General features: G+C 40.7%; 1 protein-coding gene across 1 annotated transcript in view; it reads left to right on the forward strand.

Annotated features, from left to right (window-relative positions):
- PAH (phenylalanine hydroxylase) overlaps positions 1-10,522 on the forward strand; it is a 52,910-nt gene extending 42,388 nt beyond the window's left edge. The window contains exons 7-13 of the mRNA XM_059681821.1: positions 1,737-1,872; positions 2,941-3,010; positions 5,181-5,237; positions 6,023-6,118; positions 6,639-6,772; positions 8,694-8,809; positions 9,912-10,522. Coding sequence (XP_059537804.1) covers positions 1,737-1,872; positions 2,941-3,010; positions 5,181-5,237; positions 6,023-6,118; positions 6,639-6,772; positions 8,694-8,809; positions 9,912-9,955 — 653 coding nt within the window. The 3' untranslated portion in view covers positions 9,956-10,522. The remainder of the gene's footprint in view (positions 1-1,736; positions 1,873-2,940; positions 3,011-5,180; positions 5,238-6,022; positions 6,119-6,638; positions 6,773-8,693; positions 8,810-9,911) is intronic.
- Positions 10,523-11,661: the final 1,139 nt, after the last annotated feature.

Genomic DNA, 11,661 nt, shown 5'->3' on the forward strand with positions numbered 1-11,661 from the left:
TCGTCTCCCCCCTTAAAGGCACAAGGCATGCGTTTTGCCTATCAATGCCCCTGAATCGTTGTTTTTTTCATACTCAAGGCCCAGGTTGCCCAGTCGTGGTTTTCCTTGCAGCTCTGCTATGTTATGAGATGGCAGCAGTGTGCCTGTGTGTAAGAAATGTATTATTTGTGGGCAGTGCTAAGAAAGCCTGAACTCCAAGTCTATACACCCATCTGGTATGAATCTTGCTTTGGACTTTCTCTAGTTGGGTGAACCTACCTAACTTTTGTCATCTGTCCAGTGGAGTCTGTGTCAGCATGTTAGCCTTTCTCAGAGGGCAGTTGTGAGAATGAAATAAGATGCTGCATGCGAAATCACCAGCATAGTGATACATATACAGTAGATGCTCAGTGCATTTGGCTAACTTGGACTCAGTATCTTAGTGGGGAGCCACATCATTGGGGTGACATCACTTCCAAGGAGATAAGGGTTTTCCTCTTTGCCAGGAGGTGGTGTTAATTCAGCAAAACCAAACTAAAACAATCAACTAACCCATAGTAAACACCTACTTCCCCATTTGTAAAGTAGGGATAGTAAAAACATCTACCTCATAGGGGGATTGTGAGGATTAGTTAGTATGTATTAAGTACTTAGAACAGTGTCTGACATATAGTATGTAATGTATAGCATTAGATGCCCACTGTTATTATTCTCCTCCTAAGTCTGAAACAAATTGAGAAGAAAATAGAGGAACCAAAGAGATGGAGAACAAAATGTCACCTTTATTACTAATAAAAGCTACTTAGAGAATGCGGTAGAGATGTGTAGCCACCATGGACTTCCTTGCCAATTCATTGGCACAGTGTGTAGTCCATTCCATGGCCAAGAGCAGACCAGAGTGTGCTCCTCTATGGACCAACAGTCAAGAGAGAAAGGGAAGAAAGTGTGAAATTGAGAATATTCATTCCTCTTCCCAAAGGCTCGAATCAGGGAAGTCACTGGTCTTCATGGGGTGGACTCTGTGAGGTGCAATAGAGAAACCAGAGTGCTCCTTTCATCTTTTCCTTCCTGGGAAGTGCCGTGAAAATTTTATCTGTACTCTGGAAAGACAAGGAGTAGGGAATAAGCATTTAAACCTAACAAATAATAATAGAAGGTAAATTTATTGGATGTTTCCAAAGTGCTAGGCTCTGTGAAAGTAAAGTGGGGCCTTGACTTAAGAGCGTCCCGACTAACGAGTTTTTCAAGATACGAGCCATCTCTCGGCCAATTTTTTGCTTTGAGTTGAGAGCTAAAATTCGGGTTACAAGCCAGCTTCAGATACCCCACCGCTAGTTGGCACAGCGAATGTCACAGTGAACGCCTCAACATCAGCCCAGCATCACGTGTCTCACTCGTTCACTTTATGATTTGACATACGAGTAATTTGAGTTACGAGCTCCGTCACGGAATGAATTAAACTCGTAAGTCAAGGCCCCACTGTACTTAGTTAGCTCTTTTGATTTTCAGAATGATCCTAAGAAGTATTTATCCCCATGTTACAGGTGAGGAAACTGAGTCTCAGGGACTTGAACTTATTTGTCCCATATCACCCAGCTAGAAAGTATTGGGGTAGATATTTGAAGATGATAAGTCTATCTGGCATCAGCACCCATCTCCTGGACAGCAGGGTATATTGCTTCCCTACCTAAAAGTCTTCAGAGCCCTCTGGCTCTGCTGTGATGGGCTTTGAGTTTTCTTCCTCTCTTGATTCCTAGGTTGCACTGGCTTCCGCCTCCGACCTGTGGCTGGCCTGCTTTCCTCTCGGGATTTCCTGGGTGGCCTGGCCTTCCGAGTCTTCCACTGCACCCAGTACATCAGACATGGGTCCAAGCCCATGTATACACCCGAACCGTAAGTATTATCCCCCCTCCACCAGTTGCCAGCAACAGTGTATGCCACCTCTCTTTAATCCAGGAATGAGGTTTGGTTTATTTGTGGACTCATCCATAGAACAAGGTGCCTGGATTGTTTGATGCTAAGAGAAAAACTCATCGCTTCTGGGGATTTTCTCTGTTCAAATAGACCATACTAATTGGAGATATGGGGATCTTTTGAATAAAAGATTCAGACCTTCCCTGACAATGGGAATGAGAGGTCACATTCAAATTCCAAAGGGATTGTAGGAGTCAGAGCTATAAAGTTCCAAATGGGAACAGGAAAAAGAGATGGCAAGCTATCTCAACACCTCCTAAATACATAAATACATGACTACATGACTCTAAGCTTTCTCTGCCTAGATTGTGTTTTGACTGAAAGTAGAAAATGGCTGGCTACTATGCTGCTTACTTTTGCATTTAGCTATCTCCTTAGGCAGCTAGGACTTAAGAAATTTATACAAAAATTCAGCAGGACACCCAAAATGGTCTTTCCCTACCTACAAAGTTTATTATTATAAATCAGAAAAGACCCATACGTAATGGACCTGGCACATAATGTTAAATCAATGTAAGTTTTCTTTCTTGACTGACTGCTGCCCACTCTAGAATAAGAGAGGAACAGTTCTATTAAAAATTATTTTTTATTTCCTGTGGAGAATAACTGAGCACATTGTATCTGCCCAGCAATGTCAATGCCAAGGTGAGGACTTGGGATGGGAAGTGTTCATGATCCACAGCTCACTCAAGTGTCTGGGGGAATGCCAACAGAAATATTGGCTCTTCTGCACCCCACTGGGCATACACCTAAGACCCCCTGGCTGCTGTGTCCTGCCCTGTCCCTTACTTTTCTTTCCGCTCTTCCTTTTCTCTTGTACTCTGCCTCACCTGATCCCAAGGTTTGTATACCACTTATTCTTGGAAGTGAGGGCATAAGCCTAAAGGAATTACTTCCTTTCTTCCCACCCACTCCTTATGTAGTAAGACTGAGTCGGGCTTGCTTGTAACCCTTATTCACCCCCAAACTCTGTGTTCTCTCTTTCAGTGACATCTGCCATGAGCTGTTGGGACACGTGCCCTTGTTTTCAGATCGCAGTTTTGCCCAGTTTTCCCAGGTGAGGAATGCATATCTTTAGCCTTCTAGCCTCATGTCTCTGGAAGGTACGGTTCTGTGCCACCACCTGAGATGGGTGTATGGTCCTATGGAGATACCCATTCTAGAGACCACAACATTTGATTTGTGAATTCCTCATCCTCTGAATTAAATTGTTGAATTTTCTAATCTCACTTGTCCTACCAGGGGTGGTATATTAGCCTTTCATCCATGAAAAACCTCTCTGGTTCCATGTAGAAGTGACTTTACCTTGTCAAGCAGTCATTTGGTATATGTTTTCACTAAGTAAGATGACATTTGCCAAGAATCCAATACCAATAGCCCTACTCAGAGTTGGCAAAAAATAATAAGCCTAATGTTTTTTCACTATTATCAAAATAGCAGGCTAGATCTTGATTAATCTATAACAGTGGTGACCATGTTCAAAAAATGTTTTGGGGATCAGTGAAAGAATTCTACTAATGCTCTCCAGGCTTTGAGAGGTGGCCTAGGACCATCATTGGATCATGAGATTGTTGAATGACAATGCATGCATAGGCCCTACCAAGCCACTGGACAGCGTTTTCTCAGTATGTAATCTGGGCCAGGTGCTGCATTTGGCCTAGACAGGAATACAGGGATGAAGACCATGTAACTTCTTGCTTCATTATGGGCCCAATTCTTAGTCCTTCTCTCTATCTACGTTAATTTCTTGGTTATATCACCCAATTTCATGGCTTTAAATACAAGCTCTAACCTGATAATAAACACATTTATATCTCCACCCAGACTTTAATCCTAAAACTTAGACTTAAATATCCAACCACCTATTCAATATCTCCACTTGGATGTCTAATAGACATCTTTATTCATCCTGTCCAAAACTGAATTCTTTATCTTCCTGTTCAAACCTTCTTCACCCACAGCCCCCTATATTAGTTCATGGCAATTCCATCCTTCCAGTTTCTCAAGCCAAAAGCACTTGGGGGACATCATTGACTTTTCTTTCTTACATACCTACAACCATATCTTTCAGAAAATTCTAAGGGCTTACTTTCAAAATATATGTAGAATCTTGTCATTTCCCATCATATTCACTGCTACAACCTGGTGTTAACCACTAGCATTCCTCACCCTGGTGACTGCAGTAGCCTCGTAACTGGTCTCCCCTCCTCTACTCTTGACCCCCTACAGTCTATTCTCACAGAGAAGCCAGAGTGAATCTTTGAAGACGTAAATCAGATCTTGCCACTTCTCTGCTCAAAACCCTGTAATGTCTCCCCATTTCACTGAGAGGACAATCTTAAGCCCCAAATAACCAAAAAGGTCCTACATGATGGGGCTCCAGATTCCTGTTTGATATCATCTGTCACTCCCCCCCATCCTCTCACTCTGCTTTAAGCACACTGGCCCCTCTCTATTTCTTGAACCAACTGAATTACCTACTCAAAAGTAAAAACCATGAGATAAAGGAAATTTTCAATTTTGTATGTTTCCAGAAGAACGCAATGTTTTTGCATACAGTAGGAAAGACAAACACACACACACACACACACACACACACACACACACACACACACACTGATACAAGGCAGACTGAAGCAAATGCTGCAAGAGAGACAAAAATACAGCTAGAGAAATTTCGCAGTTGAAGCTGTGATGAGAAGTGGTTCATGACATTTCAGACTCTCCAACTATATATACCTGGATGGATGTCAAGCACTTCTGTGGTTTCTTCAGGGCATATAATTAAGACTTATCTAGTACCCCAGAAATGTTCCCCTTCTGGTGTAGAAGAATAATTACTAAATTGGAATCAAGAGATGAAGCTTTAGACACAAAGTGCTGTGTAACCTTGAGCATATCATCTCCCTTTTCTGTGCCACAGTTTTCTCCTCTGTAAAAAAATACACCTGTTGAATCAAGCCAACACTTTCATTCAGCCAACTCTTGATTCAACAGGTGATTGACCAGCTAGGGAACAGTTTCCCCCGACTCTAGAGATCTGTGATTCTATGATGTGTGCTTAAGGAAGACTTGACAGAACAATTAGGGTCTCTCTGAGCTCTTCTGAAGACATCTAGCCAACCATCACCTTCTGTGATCAAGTACCTTTATCTTTAACTGAGGATAAAGGTTGAAAATAGGCAGACCCTGTCATGCCAATGACTCTGTTTTTTTCATAATTACAGGAAATTGGCCTTGCCTCTTTGGGTGCACCTGATGAGTACATCGAGAAACTCGCCACGGTAAATTCTGTCTTTCTGTGGTGGGTAGTGGGAGTGTTATGGGTTACAGCCCTCAGGTCTCTGAAGCTTTGTTCTTCCCCTGAAAGCCAGGTCATTTGGAAAGAAAACCAGAATGCACTGGGTTACATTTGCACAAGTATAATTTTTCACTTGGATTTCTCCTTAGTGGTTGGATTTTGAAATCAGTTGCATGCAGATGTTTACATATGATTCTAAACAGAGTGCCTTGAAAATATCAATAAGCTGTAATAATTGCCCTTGAGATTTCTCCAGCATAAAGTATGTGTGTATGTGGAAGCAATGATTGATAGGGGGGTCATTCAGAAATTCCAAGTTTAGCACAGATGAGGGGATGGCCCTTCATTGATTCTATCACCCTCCAATCTCCTGCCTCCCACTGCTGAGCCTGATGGGATTGTTTGGTAAGTTCAAACAACATAAAGGGAACATCTCACTCTAGTTGATTCCATGAAGAAGAAAGCAAAAGTGGTGGAGGAGTTCCTGTTCTAGAGAGAACAATTTGTTAAGGGTATACTTTGAGGGGACCCTCAATATTCTCCCCCACTGTCACTGCTTCCTGTCTCACCTTGCATTCAGTCAACTCTTGATTCAACAGATGATTGGTTAGGGTGAGACACAAGAGACAGAGAGTTGACCTCAGGTCATGCTGATTCAGAGAACAAACCTGCACAAACTCTTACCTGGGCAGTCCTGTCCTTGATCATGGGGCATCTGCTGCCTTTACCTCCCTTGTGGTGTGCTCTCAACTTGACTTTCCATTCCAGATTTACTGGTTTACTGTGGAGTTTGGGCTCTGCAAACAAGGAGACTCCATAAAGGCATATGGCGCTGGGCTCCTGTCATCCTTTGGTGAATTACAGGTATGACTCTAACAGGAACTAACAGTAGATTTGAAAGTGGTGGAAATAGCTGACCATTCTTTTTTTTTCTTGGTGCTATGGAAACCCCATTGACATTCATTTTGTGATTCAACCCAGGGGATTAACCTTAAGAGATTGCTGCCTTAGCAGTTATGATCTGATCATGAGTGGGTGTTAATTGAACTATAAGTTCACAGGTCTCCAGGACAGAGGGGCTTCCTGTGAATACAGATGTATGAAAACACGGGCCAGCAAATGTGGTTGGCTCCCTCATCTGTTGATCACCTTATTTGAAAATGTTTGCAGTGCATTACTTCTTTCTATCTTGACTGTAGGTTTTAGATGAGCTATAAAGGGTAGAATGTAGCAGATGTAAAATAATTCAGTTTACTTCATTTGGGCTGGGGTGTGTGGAAGGAATCCTGGTGAGATGGGAGAAGGCACACAAATGGCCTGTGGGAGGCAGCAGGGACCATTGGCCCTGATTTAACTGTGAAGTTTTTCCACTTGGTGTTTGCAGTACTGCTTGTCGGACAAGCCCATGCTCCTCCCGCTGGAGCTGGAGAAGACAGCCATCCAGGAGTACACGATCACAGAGTTCCAGCCCCTGTATTACGTGGCTGAGAGTTTTAATGATGCCAAGGAGAAAGTAAGGTGAGGTGGCAACTAAGGCAAGTCAGCAGCTCTTGGGACCTCCTTACTTGCTCTGTTGCCACTGATCTGTGGGTGGTTGGCCAGGAGGTGGACTCCAGTGCCCACAGCAATAGTGTGCAGCAGATAGAGCCTCCCACCCTTGTCCCTTCCCACTCTCTGTTGGGAGGGGTTCCTTCGTGAGACCCTATTTCATAGCTAGTGTCCTCACATGCCAATCCCTCCAGACTACCTAGCCACCTGATCCTTGTTCAATACAGCCACCAAATCCATAGATTGAACCTTCCTGTGTGAAGAGTAGACACAGAAGTCCCTCCACCAAATCAGTCCTTGAAATCTTATAACCTATGTTCACTTTATTCTCCTAGACACCTACAGAACTCACTCCCTGATCTCCTTCACATCTTTACCCACATTTAACCTTCTTTGTGCGTCTTTCTCTAACCAACTTATTTAAAATCACTACTCAGCCTGACCCCAGCACTACTTACCCCCTTCTATGACTTATTTTTCTGTTTTCTACTTATTAATGTCTACTATATTGTAGGATGTAAGATCCATGAGGATAGACATTTTATCATTTCTGTTTTCTACTCTTCCCCCAGCCCTTAGAACATTGCATGACACATAGTAGGCACTCAACAAGTAATTAGCAAATGCACCAATCTCAGGATGTGAGTGAGCCCAGGAGTTCCAACTCTGGAACTTGGGTATCCAGCCACTATACTCCACCAGACTCGATAAACTTGGAGAGCCCTACTAGCTTCCCTTATAATTGTCTTCTCATTATGGCAGCTTGTACTTTCACCAGAAGCCAACTTAGAAATATCATTTGTGATACCTTTGCATATTATAGATCATTTTTAATATCTTGTTAATTACATTGCTTAATGTGCATTCCTCCCAGACCTAGGACTAATGAAGGTAGTCAGACTACCTTCGTCTTCCCAGCTTCACAATATATTGCCAGTATGGCCTTGGTAGACACTTAGCTGCTCCAAGCCTCAGTTTTCTCAACTGTAAAATGGGGAAAATAATAGTACCTTCCTGCTAGAGTTCTTATTAATATTAAAATAGGATTGAGAATTATAAAGACTATAGAACAGTAAGAACTTAACATAGTTCTTGGTACAGGGGAAGCACTAGAGCTATGCTAAATTTCACTCATAATGTAGTGTTTTCTTCAACTCTTGAGAGCTGTATTCCCTCCTTGCATTGATTGCCAACCATCTCAGAGCTTATTTTTTTCTATAACACTCTGTAGCTGGATTCTACTTACTCTTTTTAAAAAAAATATATTTTATTGATTTTTTTACAGAGAGGAAGGGAAAGGGGTAGAGAGTTAGAAACATCGATGAGAGAGAAAATTGATCAGCTGCCTCCTGTTCACCCCCTCCTGGGATGTGCCTGCAACTAAGGTACATGTCCTTGACCAGAATCAAACCTGGGACCCTTCAGTCCACAGGCAGACACTCTATCCACTGAGCCAAACCAGTTAGGGCTCTATTTACTCTTTTTATTTTATTTTATTTTATTTTATTTTATTTTATTTTATTTTATTTTATTTTATTTTATTTTATTTTATTTTATTTTATTTTATTTTATTTTATTTAATCCATGAGAATTTTGGCTTTATTGTAACCTGGGTTTTTACTGTAAGCTTCCTCTGTTCTTTTTGGAAGTAGGTGACCAAATAAATATGTGCATACATGTGTTTATATAGTCACATAGACACACAAACAACAAAGGGTTCCCAAGAGGACCTCACTAAAACTCCATTACACTTCTTAGCCTTGTGTCTAAACCTCCTGGTCTAGCGTTTTCTGTGTTACTAATAGCCAAGTGAAAGGCCATTGAGAAATCTTTCAGAATTACCTTTTCCCCAAATGATGCCCTTCACGCAGATCTATGGTTTTGGTTTCAGGAACTTCGCTGCTACAATCCCACGGCCCTTCTCAGTTCGTTATGACCCATACACCCAAAGGATTGAGGTCTTGGACAATACCCAGCAACTTAAGATTTTGGCTGACTCCATCAACAGTAAGTAACATACCTTTGAGGCTACTCTCTTTCCCAGAAATAGAGAGCTGTGTTTTTGTATCTTCACGATAGAAACAGTAAGAAATTTATTAAATTTCTTGCCACGTTCTTATGAAGATTAAAATAGGAATGAGAACTATACAGACTATAGAACAGTAAGAACTTAACATAGTTCTTGGTACAGGGGAGGCACGGGAGCCATGCTAAATTTTACTCATAATGTAGTATTTTCTTCAATTCTTGAGAGCTGTATTCCCCTCCTTGCACTGATTGCCAAGCATCTCAGAGCTTGGTAAGAACATGGCATAAATGGGAGTGGCTCCATCAGACCTTCTTAGTCCAGTGGTCTAGGCTGAGTTATCTACTTAGACTGTGCATTCTCAAACCTAGTGTGCATCAGAATCACTTGGGGTGATAGTTAAAAATGAGTAGTCATGGGTCATAGCCCCAGACTACATTCACAAAATATGTGTTGAGGCTTGGGAGTTTGTATTTGTAATAAGGTCCCAGGTGATTCTGACACAGGAGGTTTGTATGAACCACACTTTTAGGTTCAATGGCTTAGCTTCTTGCAAGCATCAATGGATGGTCATGTAAAAGAGAAACAGAACAGCTGGTGATTTTCCCCGGGGGAGAAAACTGTTAACTCCTCTCCTGAGAAGCAGTCTATGGAAAGAGGAAGCCAATTATATTAATAGCTCTCTCACTTCCTAAAACTTGAAACTACCTAAGCCAGTGGCTCTCAACCTGTGGGTCCCGATCCCTTTGGGGGTCGAACGACTCTTTCACAGGGGTCGCCTAAGACCATCAGAAAACACATATATAATTACATATTGTTTTTGTGATTAATCATTATGCTTTAATTATGTTCAATTTGTAACAATGAAATTGGGGGTCACCACAATATAAGGAACTGTATTAAAGGGTCGAGGCATTAGGAAGGTTGAGAACCACTGACCTAAGCCATGATTGCCCAGATTCTATCACTGTGAGCTCCTTGAGGGTTGGGGTGCATCCCGATGATTTCCCCATACTTTACACATTGTGGACACTTGAAGGGTGTGTGTTCATGATATGAGTGGCTCATCTATTTTTTTTCTAGGTGAAGTTGGAATCCTCTGCAGTGCCCTCCAGAAAATAAAGTGAAGCCATGGACAGAAATGGGTCTGTCAACTGAGAATCTGTTGATAGAAATCCAACTACTTCTTTTATTTTATCTGAGAAAGTCTGAAAATCAAACCTTAATTAGAAATGACAGCCTTAAATCACTTTTTTGAACAAGGTGAAGGAGCAACAAATAAGTCTAAATAATCTGAAATGACAGCCTATTAATACATACCCCAAAGCATAATGGTGGATCTTTTGGGGTCATCTTTTGATTTTGAGATGACAATCGCATACTCTCAACTGAGTTAAAATGAATAATGTCACTTTTCATCTAAGTTAATTAATCTGTGACCTGCTTCATTCAAGCTTCATATTTACCATAGAGAATTCCTAAAGGAGTATGTATCACTCAATGTAAAACACAAGCCTGTGATCAGAATTGAACTTTGGGGTTTAATATAAATCTTAGCCTACAAAAGTCATCTTCTATTTCATTGAACTATGATTCTAATAACTTCTTTATTGTATTGCCTATGAACATTTTCTTTAATTCAGAACCTTATTAAAATGGTTAGAAACATTAAAATTCATAGTATAATATCAAAACATTTCTGTATGTTTTATTGTAACCATAAATACTGCTGTGGAAGATATACAACTCCCCACCTGACTCCAACTTGCAGCATCATCTTCCAATCATTGCAAAGTTTGTTTTGGGAGATATTTTGAAGACACTTAAGATTTATTAGATGTTAACTAAAAGCCTAGTTGGTAGATATTTAGTAAATAGTCATTGAATGAATAAGGAAATACATTATTAAAGAGCAAATGAGAATTTTTAATTATGATAAAAATATTTAGTGGTTACAAAATTTTCCATTTTCAAGTGTTTCTTGGAATGAAATATTTCTCTCACTGCCTTAGAAATATATTAGCTGGATAATCTTGTGACATGAAACAACGGTCAAAGAATCTGATTTCCAATCCATTGCAGGGGCTCATTGTGATCATCTATGTCATATCTGGATGGATAGTCAATAGACTTAGACTTTTGTGGATTGTACGTTTCACATGAACACTGGATATCTGAGGAAAAGTGGGGAGGTTTATAATGCCTTAAAAACTGTGCTTTGAAATAATTCTCACACCACAGAATTTAAACCTTTCAACACAGTCCAAATCTATATATACATGCAAATTAATGTAAGCAATAAAATAATGACATGTTCATCAACATAAAGCTAAACCTGTATCTTGAAAAACATAACTTTGGAGATTGAAATGGAAATTTCTTCTTTTAAGCAGAAGGCAGTAGACCTTCATTCCTCTGTTCCCATTTCTGACAGTTGCACACCATTTTGAAGCTTCCTTTTCCTTCTAGAGCTGTAGCATTACCGGTTTTAAATCACAAGCTCCAAAAAGTCAACACTCTGCTGCTAATGACAGTTGTTTTTTTTTTTCATCTGGAAATATTGTGTTGTGCTCATTTTATGAAATAGTTAACATAAAGGAAATTGATTTAAACATCATCATTCTCCAGACATGTTGTTTTACTGAGGGTTCAACACAAGAAAACATGACTTCGCTTTCCTGCACAACTTTAAGACTTTCCTGCCCAAGTGGTCAAACTTTTTGTCTTTCTAGGGGCAGGAAGTCGAGACCAATTTTTAAAATAAAGGTAATTATGCTGGCTGGTGTTGCTCAGTTGGTCGAGCATCACTCTAGGCACCAAAAGGTCACCAGTT

This window comes from Myotis daubentonii, chromosome 2, assembly GCF_963259705.1.
Source record: "Myotis daubentonii chromosome 2, mMyoDau2.1, whole genome shotgun sequence".
Lineage (NCBI taxonomy): Eukaryota > Metazoa > Chordata > Mammalia > Chiroptera > Vespertilionidae > Myotis > Myotis daubentonii.